The 19,433-nt window shown below is 38.1% G+C and overlaps 2 protein-coding genes across 3 annotated transcripts; one reads left to right on the top strand and one right to left on the bottom strand.

The window, feature by feature from the left end:
* Nucleotides 1-9,391: 9,391 nt before the first annotated feature.
* On the top strand, nucleotides 9,392-11,638 carry LOC132056421 (pentatricopeptide repeat-containing protein At3g49240, mitochondrial). The gene has a single exon (XM_059448615.1). The coding sequence runs from the start codon at nucleotides 9,520-9,522 to the stop codon at nucleotides 11,470-11,472; it is 1,953 nt and encodes a 650-aa protein (XP_059304598.1). The 5' UTR covers nucleotides 9,392-9,519; the 3' UTR covers nucleotides 11,473-11,638.
* Nucleotides 11,639-12,420: 782 nt separating this feature from the next.
* LOC132056422 (E3 ubiquitin-protein ligase SINAT3) lies at nucleotides 12,421-17,230 on the bottom strand. Of its 2 annotated transcripts, none has more exons than XM_059448616.1 (3): nucleotides 16,763-17,230; nucleotides 13,978-14,364; nucleotides 12,421-13,003 (listed from the first exon to the last, which is right to left on the bottom strand). In XM_059448616.1, exons 1-3 carry the CDS (start codon nucleotides 16,967-16,969, stop codon nucleotides 12,641-12,643), a joined length of 957 nt encoding a protein of 318 aa, XP_059304599.1. In that variant the 5' UTR covers nucleotides 16,970-17,230; the 3' UTR covers nucleotides 12,421-12,640. The 2 variants fall into 2 exon arrangements, with proteins under 2 accessions (XP_059304599.1, XP_059304600.1); XM_059448617.1 differs by lacking the exon at nucleotides 16,763-17,230 and adding an exon at nucleotides 16,549-16,657.
* Between the last annotated feature and the right edge of the window lie 2,203 nt (nucleotides 17,231-19,433).

Here is a 19,433-nt window from a genome sequence, read left to right as displayed (position 1 = left end):
TTAAGCGAACTCCAAGATTAGCTAGTTGGTGGAGCTCATGGTTTATTTCTTTCTTCTCGAAGGAACTTCACATAAACTACCCATTGATTTCGCCATAAGTGCATCAAATACAACATTTGCCTTTCGAGAGGGTGGTATAAAATACTTACATCATAATCTTTCAAGTAGTTCTAACCACGCCCTCTGCCGTAGATTTAACTCTTTTTGCTTGAAAATATATTGAAGACTTTTGTGATCTGTATAGATATCAACATGTACACCATACAAATAATGTCTCCACATCTTTAGTGCATGGATTACTGCAGCCAATTCAAGATCATGAGTTGGGTAGTTCTTTTCATGTTTCCGCAACTGTCTTGAAGCATAAGTAATGACTTTACCGTCTTTGCATCAACACACATCCTAACCCAACGCCGAACGCATCACAATATACAACATAACCATCCGGCCCTGCACCGGGAGTGTCAAGCCTGGGGCCGAAGTTAGCCTATCTTTCAATTCTTGAAAACCGCGTTCACAAGCATCATTCCACCGAAATTTGCCGACTTACGGGTTAACTTCGTCGGTGGGGCCGAAATAGAGGAAAACCCTTCCACGAATCTCTTATAGTAACCTGTCAATCCCAGAAAACTACGGACTTCCGTGAGCATTGTAGGCCTTGGCCAAGTTTTCATAGCTTCAATTTTCTGAGTATCAACTCGAATGCCATCAGCTGAAATAACATGGCCCAGAAAAGTCACAGAATTTAACCAAAACACGCATTTTGAAAATTTTGCATACAATTCACGAGTACGAAGAATCCCGAGGACAATACGTAAATGGTCCGTATGCTCGGATTCTCGTCCGAGAGTATACCGAATATCATCAATAAACACGATCACGAACAGGTCCCAAGAGTGGCCCGAATACATTGTTCATCAAATTCATAAACAACTTGAGCATTTGTCACCTCAAATGACATTACCGAAATTCATAATGGCCATATCTTATTCGAAGGAACATTTTGGGAATATATTCTTCTATAACTCTCACTTGGTGATAACTTGACCTCAGGTCTATTTTGGAAAACCACTTGGCACCCTGTAATTGGTTAAACAAATCATCCATTCTTGGTAGCGAATATCTATTCTTTATCGTCACCTTATTCAGCTGCCTATAATCAATGCACATCCATAGGAAACCATCTTTCTTCTTCACAAATAGAACGGGTGCTCCCCACGGTGATGAACTAGGCCTAATGAATTCTTTCTCAAGCAAATCTTTCAGTTGCGCCTTTAGCTCTTTCAAATCTGCAGGAGCCATTCGGTAAGGAGGAATAGAAATAGGCTTGGTATCCAAGAACACATATAGCGAAATCAATCTCTTTCCTATGAAGGCACGGAAGTTCATCCGGAAATACGTCCCAGGGAACTCATTCACTACCGGAACGGATTGGAAAGTTGGTGACTTTTTCGGTGTCATGAACTCGAACTAGATGATAAATATAGCCTTTAGCTATCATCTTTATTGCCTTAAGGTAGGAAATAAACCTACCTCTCGGAGATCTTTGTATTACCCTTCTATTCAAGCACGGGCTCTCCCTTAAATGAAATCGAACTACTTTCATTCTAATAAATCAACATTAGCATAACATGAGGCCAACCAATCCATACCCTTAATCACATCGAAATCTAGCATTTCCGGCTCAATTAGATCAACTTTTTACGGCGATCACATATCACAATTACACAATTCTTGTATACTTGTCTAGCTATCACGGGATCACCAACCGGAATAGATACCTCAAAAGGTTTAATTGGCTCGGGTTTCACCCCAATACGACCAGTAATATAAGGAGTAATGTAAGATAGCATAGAACCCAGATCAATCAACGCATAAACATCATGAGAGAATATAGTCAATATACCTGTAACCACATCTGGGGAGGACTCAAGATCCTGACGTCCAGCTAGAGCATAAATACGGGCCGAGTACCGCTCGAATCGGGACGCCTCGGCCTCTCGCTCGACCGCCGGAATTTGGGAAGTCCCGCCCTATCGGGCGTACGGTTAAGAAGAAGAGCCAACTGCTGATCCTGTGGGCTGAACTCCACCTCTACCGTACCTCGAGGGACAATCACGCATGACATGGTCCGTCTATCCACAAACATAACAAGCATCTGTACCTTGGCGACATGGTCCCGAATGTAACTTTCTGCACTGACTGCATCGTGGGACTGGTGGTCTCCTCTGGCTATAATCACCCCCAAACTGGGCACCTGAAGCTCTCAAGCTCTGACCCTGCCCTGAATGAATAGAGCGGTCAAATGTCCTACCTACAAATCGAGGAGGTGCACTAGTCGCCGACCGGCTGAGTGTTTGAATACGATCGCTCGATCCCCCTCTATAGTCGTTACGAACCTTACAGATCCGGCCCTTTACTTTGCCCTTATTAATATCACGCTCACCCCCTTTCGGATGTTGCGTTCTTCTAAATTCTCGGACACGGGCTCCGAATGCGGGAAATATCCATCCCATCTTGCAATGAAGCCGTCAAGTAGTCTTGAACAAATGTGGCCCTAAGCCACCACAAATCTGTACACTCTATCTCCCATGTCGGCCACCATAGTCGAGCATATCTAGCTAATGAATTAAACCGAGGCTATACTCCCCGGCACCGATATTTTCTTGCTTCAAATTCAAGAATTTATCCGCTCTAGCCCGACGAACTTCGGGTGGCAAATAGTGGCGGATGAAGGCATCTAAAATTCTTGCCGCATCGGGAGGAGGCGTATTCTCTTTTTCTTGAAGATATCCAATTATTATACCAAGGTATCGCCACATCTCGAGTCTCTAAGATGCCAACTCCACGTATTCGATCTCGAAGGCATGGATAATTTTCAATGTCCTCAGCATCACATCGATAAAACCTTGCGGGTCTTCATCCGGCTTTGACCCAAAAAACTCTGGAGGGTTTAAACTCATGAAATAGCGGGCTCTCATACTAACCACCCTGTCACCTGAACCTGTACCCTACCGCTGTGCCTGAGCGGCAACTAACTTTGTCAATAGATGAATAACATCAGTCATTTGTTGACCCGAAACAGCCAGTGGAGGAATTGGAGGCATAGGAGCTTGAGTCAAGCCCCTCTGTTCTTCTAAATTAAGGTGGAGCAGAGAGAGGTGATTAGATGGAGCCTCATTATGTGATTCGCCTTCTTCTACATTAGTCATGGCCCTTTCTATTCGCCTTTTTGTCGTAGCCTTGCCCTTCCGGGCGGCGGTAGCTTTCTCTTACCTAGCAATTTTGAAATCATAATCACACCATTAGGGAGGAGTAAGTCCTATAACATGGCTCTATCGCACGATCTAGTAAAAAGAAGAATGGTCATTTTTCCTAAATGCCTTGTAGCCTCCTGTTTATAGATGTGGCGTGCAACACACCATAAACAAGACTCTACTAGACACGGCTCGTAGACACTTCCTAGGACTGAACTGCTCTGATACCACTTTTGTCACGACCCGACAGAGGCCATGACGGTACCGTGAGTCGACTACCGAGCACCACTCATACTACTAGTCATCATACTTATTCGCATTCATCTATTACCTCACACTTCTAGCCATAAGGAAAACCATTTTCAAATTGAAACATATCCGCATTTATATACATAAGCCCTCGCTATCAAAATAATATATATACAATGAGGGAAATCAGCGAGACCATACCACCCACACATACTTATCTACGAGCCTCTACTAGAGTACTAGACATAAGGACGGGGAGACCCCGCCGTGCCCAAATATGTACACAAAATAATAAATCAAATAGCACCTCCGAATAATGGAAGGCTCTCGTAAGTCCGTCGGGACGCCTCTTATGAAACGGGTCGCCTCCCTCGTTCTACCGTGGGCATGAATCACGCCGTCCAAAGAAAAGCGGACGTCGCACGAACATTGTAATCGAGTATGTAGGTATGAATAAAATAAACATAATAGAGAAATCATAAGACACGGGATGAATATATAACCTGCCTGACTTTAAAAGTGTGTGCGCATTTTAGTCGTATCACATATATCATCATATCACATATACCATCGTCGTTAACCCGCGTCCGGGTAACCATCGCACGCCGCCCACTAGTGGTGTCATGTCCAGCCCTCTAGGCATGGTGTAATCATATGCAGCCCGCCTTTGCGGTGACATGTCCGACCTTCTAGGCACGGTGGAATCGTACGTAACCCGCCTTCGCGGTGACATGTCCAGCCCTATAGGCTCGGTGTAATCACATCATCATGAACTTATCATCATCATACATTTGTCATAGAACATGCATTAGAGCTTAAAGACAATCTATACTATATCGGGGTGACATAAGGTCGAGAACCCACGTTTACATTATGGAGTGATCATATTCATCATATCTCACCTTGAAGGAACTAACATCGTAAGGTGAGTGTACACAATGAACCACATCAATGGATCATATTTAGGATCATCAATTTCATGGACATCACATCTTGCTTTAGAATTCTTTAGACTTATTGTTATCATCATCATCATGCTCGTATGTATCTCTTTTCTTTATCTTACATGAAGCTCTTTATAATCGTAGACTCATAATTTCCGATATGCAGGAAAGTCATGGAAAGATAGGAGGATTCATGCCATAGGAGTCATGCCTTAGAAAGAAGGGACTAGCCTTACATACCTTTCGTTTAGCTACTCTATCGCTTGAACGTTCTCCTCCAATGTTCACGTTTTTACCTTCAAGAGAGTTCATACTAACATTAGATAATCGATAGCTTAGCATACTTGACTAAAGCTAGAGAAAATTGGCGAACTTTATTTATACAACTCTCTCCATATCATATATCAACTCCCAAACGTCAATAATAACATTCATAATATCGTAGGCAACAATCTTCATTTAAGTTCATTATCATCCAACTCCCACAATTTCCTCTCATAGTCATCCATAATCATGATCATAACACAACATTACATTCATCCTCATCTAATGTTTCTCCCATATTTTTATCATCATTCATAGCATAATTATAATCACAACATATCAAGAATCATGATTCATATTAATCTACTACTCAACAATGTCACTATTCTCATATTCATGACCCATTTTCTATCTCCTTCTACGATCCAAGTCTTTCGACCTCTCAATACCTTAAACAATATGGAATGATCATAAAACTTACCTTAGATAGTGTGGAAATGAGCCTTGGGTGGAAATACTTCACTTGAGCCAAAACCTAGTTCACTTCCAATGGGATTTCTTGCCTTAGATGAACCCTAATGAGTTTCTTGCGCTTGGTTCTCTTGGTTTGATGAAGTTAATCTTTGATTAGTCTTGATTTAGTGTTAAGGAAATGTGTAGAACACTCTAGAAGCCTTGAAAGAGATGGAGAAGAGTAGGAAATGAAAATAATGAAGTGGGAACATCACTTTATACTTGGACTTAATTCAGCCCGTCGGGACTTCCATTTTAGACACTTATACGGTCCGTATAAGTGACCGTACTTCACCATCAGAGAAATAGCATTTATGTTGGGTGCTATACGGACCCTTATATAGATTGTATAATGTTATACGGACCCTTATACGGACCGTATAATGTTATACAGACCGTATAAGTCGGTCGTATAACCTCATTTCCTTGAAATGATTTTCATCGTTCGTTTGATCTCCAATCCTTATGGAACCTTCTCGACACTTGTTTAACACTTTATTACCAATCTAAGGATCGTTATAACTCTTTCTTAGGACATCATTAGGTCAACATCAGCTCGGTACTTTACGGAACCTCTCCAAAACACAACATATGTTTTGCCTCCCTTAAGGAATTTTCTCCTCTTACTTCCATCATCTTTGGAAATCTTAATTAGAATCGTTAAATAACCTTTCTTACTTGTAGGAACATCATATACTTCTCGCACTACGTTGATCCATTTACTAGGCAACGACATGGAATTTTTCCGAGGTGTAACACTATCTCTCAATTTATAGCTTAATGTTTAAATATCAACCGTGACCTTGGAAAGTGCATTTAGCCAAGGAAAATAACAAATTGGAGACCATAGACACTTCTTATCCGGATTTAGCTTGCAACTACTAGTTTGCATTTGCGATTGGATGAGATCGGAGCGGTGCAACCAAAGGCAAGTGAAGAAGACCAAATTGAAGACATGGAAGATATCCCAATGGATGAATATGATATGGCGGAAGCTACCGAAATGGTTGTAACAATATGATTTTATTTTTGTACTACTTAGTTGTCACTCATGTATTATTTTCAAGTTAAAAAAAATTACAACTTGCAAATAAATGTTATCCATTAATGAATAAAATATATGGCTCATTGAGCTTTCTTCTATTTACTTGTGTTCATATTCTTACAAGTATTCAAGTTAATAGTACTTATATTAAGTTAGGAATATACCTACAATATACTTATAATATACATCTACTTAAATTATACAATAGAAAGTTATAACTATATATATTTATAAATATACAATCTTGAATTTTATAATATTCATGAGTTATTTGTAAATATAAAATTGAGTTACAATACATATAACTTCAATTCATATAACTTAAATATATATACCTACAATATACTGATAATATACATATACTTAAGTTATAAAATAAAAAGTTATATACTTAGAACCCAACCTAGGCTAACTGCCCCGATTAACCAGAATCGTTGGCTATAGATGTTTTTTACCGGAATGTGCCGGTTGGGCAAACCGGTGCCGATTCCGGGCCGGTTCAACCCGTTTGACAAGTTTAATGTCATGTTGGCCATATATTCTTTAGGGTACTTGATAGAAAGATAGGACCTTTCCATGAGTGATATGGTTACACCAGTTGATGTTTAGATTACTGAGAGAATTACTATGGAAAGACCAAACCCACTACATCAAGGGTGCGGTTGTATCTATTACACTACTAGCACTAGTATAATTTGGGGAAGAACAAGGAAGTTTTTTGGAATTTATGAGGGACAAATAATAAAAGACTTTTGATATCTACCACACTAGTATAATTTGGGGAAGAAGAAGGAAGTGTTTCGCATTGGAGACTATGACGCAATTTTAGGGGTGAAATCCAAATGAGCAAGTACGAGACAAGTCTTTTTAGAGAGAAGGATCTGTTAGACACTGATGTGACACTTTTGGGAGGAAAGTCAAGGCATGTGAGGAAGTGTTAACAACCGTCATTTGACTTTCTCTACGCCTAAAGGATATAAATATCACACACATTGTTTCTCGATAAAATTTCTCGACAAATGTCTATTTCCCTACATCAACCTACCAATTCGACAACGCAATTTGTTATCCCATGAGCAAACACTATTTGTGTAGCCCGTCATGCGAGCCTCCCAGTAATATGGTTGTCCCCTGTTGGATGTACTATTAAAATTGTATTTATATTTCAAACTGCTCATCACACATAAAGAAGAGATATTGGTGACCTAATATACTACAATTGATTCCCTGCTACCTTTTTTTTAAGGAAAATAGAAATTGTCCCCATTATGGTATGCAGCACTTTCTACTTTCAGTACAAATTTGTGTCGGCTAAATGCATACTATCCCATCACTGCAATTATATCTCTTGTTCCCTTCCCTCACAAGTCTTGGACTATTGTAACTTTCAACTGACTAGTTCATCTCAACCAAGGTGTATAATCTATGCTATTGCCTATTGGTACGTATCCTATGCGAGTGCGTATAAAATGTTGTTTGAATTTGGTGTTCATATTGTGTGAGTATATGGTATTATTACTTTTAATATATATAATAGTTGTTATGATTGCTACTAATTAAAATTTTATTATATTCATATATTATTAAGTAATAATAAAAATACACATCTTACGTATTTTTTTTTTTTATAACTAATTTGGTGAGGTGAAATTGCTACATTATTTCTCTTCTTTCATTTTGTCATTACTATTATTTGATAGTATTTTCTTTTAAAAAAAAAAATATTATTGCATAGGGAATAGGGGAAGGGGAAATTTGGGGGGGGGGGGGAATTACAACGTGATTCAACACTCACCAACAAGATGAAAGCTCGGTGTAGCTCAATCAATCGAAGCATTAGATCCCTACTATTATTTGATAGTCGAATTTTTCCATTTACCTTATTTTTCTTACTCCCAATGACTAGGGAGGGAAAGTGTTAAAAAAAAAAAATTAGAGATTTTTATCATAACTTGTGGCACGATAAACTTTTGCTCATCCATCAAAAACTTTTGAGATCTCTGTGCACAATTTATTTTGAAGGCACGACACAATTTATACAGAAGTTATAGGCAATACTTATGGCAAGACAAGTCTTTGCCTATCCATCAGAAAGTCCTGTTAATCAATCAAGACTTGTGATCAATTTGTTTCGAAGCCTCGATATAGTTTTTATTAAATTTCTGGTGATCTGTCAAAATTTGTGTCAAAGCAAATCTTTGCCCAAATATTCAAACATGTAGTCGACCCATCAAAACTTGCAGCCAAATATTGAACTATAAGCTTCAAGTTCCGACACATAATTTATTTGAAATAATTGCACGCTTTTCCCTTCAAATGGACTGGTCTTTAGTTTTTTCCCTTCAAAATTTGAACTTATGACTAGTGAGTCATAAGTTCTTAGGGACCGGTCATTAACTTGTAAGATATTATGATACGAAAATATAAACTTATGCCATTGAAAAGTTGTTTATCTTGATCCAAAAAAGAGTTAAAGACCACTAAAAAATATTGTCAAAAGTGCAAATGACCCAATTTATTTCTCTAAACTTGTTATGGTCAGAATTTAAATAGCGCGAGTGATACAATTTATGCAAATCAAATCTCCCGCACTACTCGGCCTTGAAATACATTATTTTGTGCGAACTGGCCTGGTCTTTCATTTTTTCCCCCTCAAATTTGAAATCTTTAATTTTTGGCCTTCGCCTAAAATTCATGGGTTCTGGGTTCGAATCTCCACTCAGTCAAATATTAAAAAGAAATCGCAAGGCAGAAGTTTATAGTAATGTTAGGCCTATTCAGGCAGAAGTTTGCCCTGAATAGGCCTAACTTTTGCCCAAAATTAGGCCTATTCGGGAAAAAGTTAAGCCTTAAGGCAGAGGTTTGTAAAATTCCAAAAAAAAAAAAAAAATGCCTGAAGGCAAAACTCTACAACTCTACCTTAAACTCTGCCTTGAGAATCTAAACTTTAACTTGCAATTTTTTTTTTAATTTTTGACTGGGCGGGAGGTTCGAATCAAAACCAAGAGAATTTTAGCGAAGGCCAAAATTTAGAAACCACCGGTTTGAGGGACGAAAATTAAAGACCAGTGCCTTTGAAGGCAAATGACCCATTGAAATACAAACTCCGGGCTGTTGGAGATGATGTAACCCGGCCCGTTACACATTTCTACAATCTATTCTTCATCTTCTCCAATCCTTCTACTAAACCCTGACAAAACCCTAATCCTCCATTTTCACACACACACACACACACACACCATCCCAAATGGCTCTCTCCAAACACTCCTTCTTCACCCATCACCTCAAAACCCTAACCCTAGCCAAACCCTATTATCTCCGCCGCCCTCAGCCACCATTCATCTCCCTCCGTTTCCTCTCCTTCGCCACCCCCGAAGAAGCCGCCGCCGAACGCCGTAAACGCAAACGCCGTCTCCGTATCGAGCCCCCGTTATCCTCACTCCGTCAACAAAACCAACCCCGTCCTATAACCCCACCTCAAAACCCTAACCCTAACCCTAACGCCCCCAAAATCCCCGAAACAGTCTCGTCACTTACCGGTAACAGACTCAATCTACACAACAAGATACTTAAACTGATACGTGAGAATGATTTGGATGAAGCTGCGTTGTACACGCGCCACTCTGTTTACTCAAATTGTCGTCCAACTATCTTTACTTGTAACGCCGTTATGACTGCGCAATTACGGCAATCTAGATACTCTGATTTGCTTTCGCTTCATCGGTTTATTACACAGGCGGGTATTGGAGCGAATATCGTTACGCATAATTTGCTTTTGACTGCCTATATGGATTGTAGGAAAACTGATATGGCTATGGAACATTATAAACAGTTGATTAATAATGCGCCGTTTAATCCTTCACCTACTACGTATAGGATACTTATTAAAGGGCTTGTTGATAATGGTAAGATTGATAAGGCCATGGAGTTGAAGGACGAAATGTTAACAAAAGGGTTTAGTGCTGATACGGTCGTGTATAGTTATTTGATGTCTGGACAAGCTAAGGTTTCGAATGCTGATGGGGTTTTTGAGCTTTATGAAGAATTGAAGGAGAAATTGGGTGGGGATGTTTCGGATGGTGTGGTTTATGGGAGCTTAATGAAAGGTTATTTCTTGAGGGAAATGGAGAAGGAAGCTATGGAGTGTTATGAGGAAGCTCTGGGTGAGGATTCTAAGATTAAGATGAGTGCTGTGGCGTTTAATTATGTTCTAGATGCGCTAAGCAAGAACGGGAAGTTTGATGAGGCTTTGAAGTTATTTGATAGGATGTTGAATGAGCATGATCCTCCTAAAAGATTGACTGTGAATTTGGGTAGCTTTAATGTAATGGTAGATGGTTATTGTGCGTTGGGAAGGTTTAACGATGCGATTAATGTTTTTAACAGCATGGGTGAGAAGAGGTGTAGACCGGATACGTTGTCTTACAATAATCTGATTGAGCAGTTGTGTAAAAATGACATGTTGGTTGAGGCTGAGGAGCTCTATAAGGATATGGGAGAGAAGGGGGTTAGTCCTGATGAGTTCACGTTCGTTTTGTTGATGGATACTTGCTTTAAAGAAAATAGGCCCGATGACGCTGCTGCGTATTTTAAGACCATGGTTGAGTCTAAATTGAGGCCTAATCTTGGGGTTTATAATAGGTTGGTTGATGGTTTAGTTAAAGTTGGTAAAGTTGATGAAGCAAAATCATTTTTTGATTTGATGATGGGAAAGCTGAGGATGAATGACGATAGCTACAAGTTTATGATGAATGCATTGTTCGAGATTGGGCAGCATGATGAAGTGCTTAAGATTGTGGATAGAATGTTAAGGGAGGATCCAGCTGATTTCTCTGATGAGTTGCAAGAGTTCATTCGAGAAGCCTTGAAGAAGGAAGGCAGAGACGAGGAGTTGACCAAACTTGTGGAGGATATTGAGAGGGAGAAGAAAGAAGCTGTAGCCAGGGAAGCTGAAGCAGCTGAAAAAGCGAAGGCCAGTGCAAGAGCTGCTGTTTCTTCTTTGATAAATAGTCCTAAATTGTTTGGAAATAAGGAGCCTGAAGAGCAGTCAACAACTGCCGATGATGATGACAAAGAAGCTGTCCCTGAACAAGAGGTGAGTGCTCAAGAAGCTGCTGTTGAGGCTAGTTCTGCTGGTGAGGAGGCTGCAGAAGCTGAGAACCTGGTTGCTACAGAAGCTAGAAGTGATGGTGCTCTTTGATCAGGTAGCGGCATGATGTAATATGTTGGTGACAACTAATGAAACAATATTAGGTTTCTTTTCATGCTGCTACAGTTGCAAGCACGAACCATGATCCTCGTTTGATAAATTGCTAGTGGAAAATTGTTTGTAATTTAGATGGAAATGAAACGAATGATTCATAGATCATCTTGTTGCACTAGTACCCAAGTTATTGCCTGAATGTATTGTGACCTACACCATAGTCTTACTAACATAATTAAATTTTGTTATAAAGTATTAACTAGTTAAATCGTATGAAGCATTAGCATCTCATCTAGGCGTACTGTAGATACTCTTTATGGCAATCTGCTAAACTTTTGGAGACCAAGCAAGAGACAATAGCTAAGACTCTTTTAAACTGAATGCAGTTTAGTCATTGACACTTAACTGGCGCCTAAATGTTCATGGAGTTAATAGTATTGACGCAAAGAGCACGTTCCGTAACGTGAAGAGCCCGCAGGCTCACAATATATTGTGAATACGTTCTGGAGTTGGCCTCTTTTCATGGAGGAATTTCTTTGGGCTAAATGTAGCCTTCATAACTCGAGGATGATAAAGTCCCATCCCCTCTCCCCTTCCCTACTTAAATACTAGACATAGTTCATTTGGCACAAGGTTCGAACTTGTGACAACACACGTCCCTCAACCTTCGCCAATTGAGCTAAACCCTTAAGAGCTTCTACTACCCAGATTTATACTTTATTGTAGTGGGCACTCTGGCGGATTTGACCACTTCGTTTTTTATCCTTTTTTTTTTCTTTTTTCTTTTTTTTTGGTTGATGGAGGACTTTCGTTTATCATCATTATTATTACCTTTTACTACAGCCGCTAGCAGAAAGAATGATTTTTCTAATCCAGTCCTGATCGAAATTTTTTTCCAATATCATGTTTTATTTGAGAATCAAAATGAAACTATACACCACAAGAAACTGTAAGATGGTTATTAACAATTGATATGACTAAATCTTCAGGGACAATGATATGTAGCTGGGCAGAGCATGAAGTTACGACGATGCAAACAGATTGCTGTCCGTCTCTTACACCCACTGTCACACGCACATACATCCACAGGAAAAAAATAGGGGAGGGGAAAGTAGAGGTTAAAAAAAAAAAAAAAAAAAAAAAAACAATCACTCCGAGAAATAAATTAGCTACACATATTTGGTATGCACACTCCACCTTCTGGATTTTGCTGTTCTTTCCATATCTTTCCAGTAACTCGAAGTTTCAGCTCCTTTCGATCCCCTCCAGAAAAGAAAAGTGCCATGTTACGTTGGATTATTAGACCATCATGACAGTCCCTGACCTTGCGGTGGCTATCTCGAACACTTCTTGGTGTTCCCTCCCATATGAGCTTTCTACCATTCGCTCCTACCTCAAGACTATAACTGTAATTGCGTGCCTCAGACTCATCGCCCATAAATCGTAGAAAAGCCATATAAACTGGAGCCACACCAAGCTGGAAGGCCTCAAAGTGGAGACAGAAATACTGTCCAAAACAATGGAAGACCTGAGAAAGGAGCAACAAAGGGTTGGTCAATGAGAATGAACTTGGGATACAACAAGAACAACAACATGCCCAGTAGAATCCTATAATGCGGGGTCTGGGGAGGGTAGAGTGTACGCAGACCTTATCCCCACCTTGAAAGGTAGGGAGGCTGTTTCCGTAAGACCCTCGGCTCAAGAGAGAAAACAAGACAAAAAGTCAGATAGGGACAAGCATATCAAAAACAATATGAAAATGAGGAATAACAAAAGCGAGAAAGTCATGATAAAACAGTCTGGAAAGAAAGGAACTTGGGATACGTCATATATATATGAGATCTTTTTCTTTTTATTGTTCTGTATGAGGAGCATTTTTCTTGTTCCATCTTCTTAAGGGGTAGACAATGGCATTATTCAGAATGCAGGCCACATAAGATGTCCAGAGAGAAATTTAAACATGTCAGGCCTCAAAACTCATCCTCACCTATCTTGTATTTGAAATATTAAAGTAAAATTCCCCAATACATCTCCTTTGACATCATAAAGCCCATTTTTCTTTTATTTGGAGACCATTATAAGGATGCCTTTCTTCTTCCTTACATAGTTCTCAGAAGCTCAACATCCACTAAATAAGAAACATGTGACCTTCAATAGAATGATATAATACATTCCTATGCATTCCTTAAGACAGTCTATAGGAAGAATCAAGATACCTAAAAGAAAACATGAGAGGAAAAATTGCAGAAAGAGAGAACAGATAATGCGGGGTATTCCCAAAGCCTTAAGAAATGTCATAGTATAATTTGGTTATCCACGTTTTCCCATTTTAATAATTCATTCACAGAATTTTTATAGGTCTATTTGTGAGCATCCTGGTGGTTACAGTGGATGAAAAAGGATACTTAAAACTTTCATAATCCGAAAACATCATGAAAATCCTAAAACATGATGTTCACCATCATTATTGAACTCCAAAAGTTAAAAAGTTGCTGGACTTACCGTCAGCATCCATGTGGCATTTTCTACTTCTCGGGGATTTGACTTGACGTAACGATGGTTGAATGTGCATCCCGTGTGCATATCCACTTTGTGGTCATCTCTTAAATGTGCAACCAAATAAGGGATGTCACCAGTCACTGAGCATTCTGATCCAGCATATGGGCAATTGTATGGTCTAAAATTGCACAGTGCTTCATGCTTGAGCTTACTGTAATATGGGAATATTTCTGGGCATCCCAAAGAAAAATATTTGCAAGGCAGTTCAAGTGACTCAGCAACCTTCTCCAGTGCTAAGCACCTTATATCACCAAGCTCTTGTCTACATGTAGGACATCGATTGTGCACCCGTGTTTTGCAGGTAGAACAAAGTGTGTGCCCATTGTGACACTGCAAAATAAACTAACTTTAGGTCTTTCACTACTGTTAGGACTCTAATTTCATAAAGATTAAATGAAGAAATGCATAGACGACTGTCATGGGTCACTCCCAGTTTATGCACTAAACTATCATCTAATAAATAGTTTCTTCCAGCAAGGAGAATCATTAGAAACAAATTCTAATAAATGAGAAAGCTCTGGGGAAAGGAGAAGACACATCCATTAGGGGTTATACAAGCCCAACGTTCTCAAGGCACATGCATTTCCACTCTATCTGATGTAGGAAAGCTAGGCTGCTATAAGGATATAAGACTTAGCCAGCATTCTTTTAACACAAACAACACAACAACAACAACTGATAAAAATTTTGTAGGCAAAGTATCAGTGACAAGTTTCCAGCTTGATCTCTGCAGAAAACAAACTTTATGCCTTTATTCTATAAGATACAAGGAATGTGAACTTCGATCAAGTCGCCTGCAATATACTCTTAGATTTTGTACCGACACTCAGATTGTTCCGACAGGCTTACTTTAAGTGAAATAACAAGACAGCACCTACATATGCTGAGGAGTTCCTGTTTCTGCTTATAGATCCCTAGTGGATTCAGTATTTAAGCAACGTCGAATGTCAATCAAGTCACCTGCAATATACTCAAAGGTTATACCAACTGACAGGCAGGGGCGGATCCAGGATTTTCATCCAGGGTGTTCGGAAAAAAAAGAAAGCTAAATATACACTGTAATTTTTTGCCGAGGGTGTTCGAAAGTTAATATATGCACATAAATACAGAAAATTTACCCTATATATACACTGTAATTTTTTGCCGAGGGTGTTCGGGTGAACACCCTCGGTTGGCTGTGCATCCGCCACTGCTGACAGGCTTCCTGTAAATGAAGGAGAAAGACGATACCTATATTTGTTGATGAATTTCTAATTCAGCTTATAGAATTCCTAGTGGCATTCGATATTTCCTGGACGGCCATAGTTGAATTATAACTTATCTAAGAAAAATTGGGCATATGACTACAGAGTGAGGCAATATAATTTGCCTTCTTATTGCAGTTATACAAACACATCAAACTTTCTCATACAGTTTCTTTTCCATCTTCCGAAGCCTCTCATTTTCTGTCCAGTGAGGAGAATTCATGTAGCTATCTATTTATCTTTGAAAGGGGTGAGGGCGATAGGGGTTATGTGGTCTGCCATAGATCGAGCACCTTCCTGACACAATCCTATCCCACATATGTGAACATCTATAGGACCAAATTCATCCAACCTTCCAAGACTACACTATTTTGACCATATACAATGCTCCAATAATAAGGGCCTAAAAGGCTGCACAAGTCTCAATCAAAGACAATGAGCTTCAAAGAGCAATAATAAGCAGAATATAACTATAACCAATCTATGCAGCCAGCAGACACGATAACAGTGTAACCCCCCCCCCCCCCCCCACCCCCCGCCTCCCTTTCCCCCAGGGCTGCTATACTAAGTCACTAAGGGAAAAAGACTATGCTTTCCACGATGGTGTTTGGACCTGCTTGCGCACACCTAGACTATTCCACCGCGTACCACCTACCTCCACTAGCACAAGATCAAGTAACTCTGCCACCAAGGCTTCGACAAATGGAAGAAGAAATCAAGCAATTTTTTTTTGTCCCTGCTGAAATTTGAACCCTGGCCTCACATGGTTACCACCCACTTTATTGACTGTTAGGCCACATCCCTAGGTGCAAGGATCAATCGTTCTTCTTTATCCATCTCATGGAAGGATTCAAATTAAAGTAGACTCATAAGGATGATATGTTTATTCAACAGGCAGCAAATCATCGCTCTTCATATTCATGAAAAAACTTAACTAACTAAGCCAATTACAGAATAGTCAAACGCAGTTGCCGTTATTTGCCAAACAGTCAAAAGTATACAGCATATCCAATAAACTGCAGTCATTTTTGAGAACTCATGCTGTGACAAGTTGACTATCAATTCTTCAAATGTTCTGAATTTAATAAAAACCTAATCAAATTCCCCAAACACATTTTTCATATTCCTCAGCATACCACAACCAAAACTATCATGCTTTTACCTCAATATAAACTTTTCATAATATTCCTACAAAGTCAAGAAAGCCCTTGAAAGTTCTAACTCAATCAGCTTTAACTTTAAATTAAAAATAGCACAAAGATCAACATACCATTTCCAACACATTTGCATCATTGTCCATCAACAGAACAGTAAGAACTAAATATAGAAGAAATGTAAAACATAAAAAACCAACCTTTGGAAAAAACAAAAACAAACAAATCTCACAAAGAGGTAAAGGGACAAAAAATACAACCAAAAGCAAAACCCAAACAGGAAAAAAAAAAAAAAAAGGAACTTTAAGAGAAAAAATAAAAAGAACAGACCTGATGAATAGGTGGATACATAGAATTGGTGCAAACAGGGCATTCAAGCAATTCATGAACACTAGTAGGGGCAATTCCGGCAGGAATAATGTTATTATTATGAGGTTTTACAGAAGAAAATTGATGAGCTAATAACACAGAAGACTGGATCTCTTCATCTTCAATGCCATCACTTGAAGATACACACTCAATGCTCTCCATTTCCATTAATGAATGTTCCTTAATTAAATAAAAAACAACCCACTTTGACCCAATTACATCAAATAGAGAAAAAGATTCAATCTTTCTCTCCACCCAATAAATTACAAGTCACAAATGGTGCATATCACCAAAATTCACATTTCTTGATATTGACAGGCAAGAAGAGAAAGGAAAGGAAAGATGGTTTTTTTTTTTTTTCTTTTTCCCTCGAATGGATTCTTGATGAAACGAACCAAACCAAACAAGCCCTTCTCTTTTTTTCCTGAAAAAGCGGTTGTGTGGTTTTTTTTTTTTTTTTTTTTTTTTTTTTTTTGCGAGAAATGAGGATCACCGTCAAATTCCCGACATAATTTGTTGTTAGATCCTTTAATCTGACGGCCAATGATTTTTTTTAATTGCAATGGCTATTTTGATGTGAATTTTTGGGTTCAACCAAATACAGCTATTTGCCGCTTATTGTTTTATCTTTTTTGGTCTTCTCACAATTTTTTTAGTTTTTTCATCTGGTGTGCGGTATCTACATTTGAGTCCAACAATATTCACGCCTCGTATTTAGTTCTAAATAAATAATCTACATGATTAATGAACTTTTAAAACCGAATACATTTTCGAGATTAGGCGTGGAAAAAAATCTTTACTCCCCGAATAGGCGCGAGGATTTTTTATATACGAGAAAATTTTTAAATCTTTAAAAACTAGAAGCTTTTAAATAAATAAGATTAGGACCTAAAAGTAATTAATTAAAATTATTGTGAGAATTCATCCATTAGACTTTAAAAACAAAAAACAAAACATTCTTTTTTTATTAAAAAAAGGTTTATTATTATTGTATACCACTCTTTATTTAACTCTTTGGCTTGATAGAAAAATAAAAATAAAAGGGGGGTCGCCATGACAAGGCCAAACTTTGTCACTCTGGAAAATAATCACTTACACTACACTCGTTGTCTATGTCAATAAAAAAATATTTGGTATATCGTATCACTATACTCGTTGTCTATGCCAATAAAACAATATTTGGTATATATATACATTTATTACTATATTTAATTGATTGATAATATATTTTTTATTTTATTTATCACTTAATTATATCAAATTACGCAATGTGCTTTTTATCTAAATATTGGATGTGGAAATGTGGAAGTCGTTTTCGCAGGTTTGGAAAAAGAAAACTTGTTTGTACTTACTATAGCGTAGTTATTTGACTTATTTCAGAGCGAGAGTAGACTTGCAATTAATGTTTCTATTATTAATGGAGGACAGTTTACTGGTGGATTCATTAAAAACTACAACAGGTTTAATAAGGGCATGATATACATGACCTTATGATTAATTAGGAATTAAAAGTCATACTTTGGTACAGCTAATGTTATTATTATCCAAATTATGCAACACATTAAAAAAATCCAACCACAAATAATTTAGAAAGGAAAAAGATTTCTTTATGGGAGGTGAGGTGCAGGCAGGTGACGCCATGATGTTGAATTGGACATATGGAAAAAAAGAACCTCTTATTTCTCACCGTTCTTATTTAAATTTCATATCAGATGCGATCTCAAATTGAAAGTACATGACCAAGGGCTTTTAAACATTTTAAACCAATTTTGTTACAAAAATCTCACCGCTTAGTGGTACTATTTATAATCGCCGTTGGTGTAAATTCAATATATGATAAAGAATATAACTGAATAATATATATAAACTGATTATACAATGATTATCACAACATATTGGTTAGAATTTATAGAAGTAAAAGTAAGATTATTTTTATTGTGAGCTAGTTGAACTGTTGTAATGCAAAAATGTAATTCGTATGCTGTTAAAACTTTTAAACAAGAGTTAACAAGATATATAGGAAGTTAGAAACTCTAAATATGTAAATCATATATGTTATGGGACATGGGAAATGTAGAATAATTGAAGTGTTACCATGTATTGTGAGTTTTCTTTCTCCAGGTGTATAGTGAGTTCAAATGTATAAAATTAAATATTTTCCTCTAGGAAATAAATAAACATAATTTACAACAGAGTGTATATCGTTCTTGCCACATTTTCCATGCTACTGTCGTCGCCTGTGGGCGTGCGTGCCAGTGTTGTGTATTTAGTTACTCTTGAGTCAATGACATAATAACCTTTTCTGTTACGCAAAAACAGAAAGAGCTTTGATATGCACTAACCTTTTTTTTTTTTTTTAAAAAAAAAAAAAAACATGATTACCAATGTTTTAAAAACGCCTAATCTATGATTACCAATGTTTTAAAAAGTAGTTTCAGATTCGCCTCGGGGGTCGGGGCGGGGCATTGCATTTAAAAAACATTCCGGGGCTTAGTTCACTCGCTTAATGAGGTCATAAATAATGTATTTACAAATATTTGGCCTCTAAGCGTCTATTTTTATAAAGATGGTAGTCCTAAACACGCCTTGCCCAACGCTCGGGCTCGCCTATCATTCTTTTAAATTAGTATTC

Source organism: Lycium ferocissimum, chromosome 5 (assembly GCF_029784015.1).
Source record: "Lycium ferocissimum isolate CSIRO_LF1 chromosome 5, AGI_CSIRO_Lferr_CH_V1, whole genome shotgun sequence".
In the NCBI taxonomy this organism is placed as follows: domain Eukaryota; kingdom Viridiplantae; phylum Streptophyta; class Magnoliopsida; order Solanales; family Solanaceae; genus Lycium; species Lycium ferocissimum.
The sequence above is the reverse complement of the archived record's forward strand: the minus strand, read 5'-3'. Positions and strand labels throughout refer to the sequence as shown.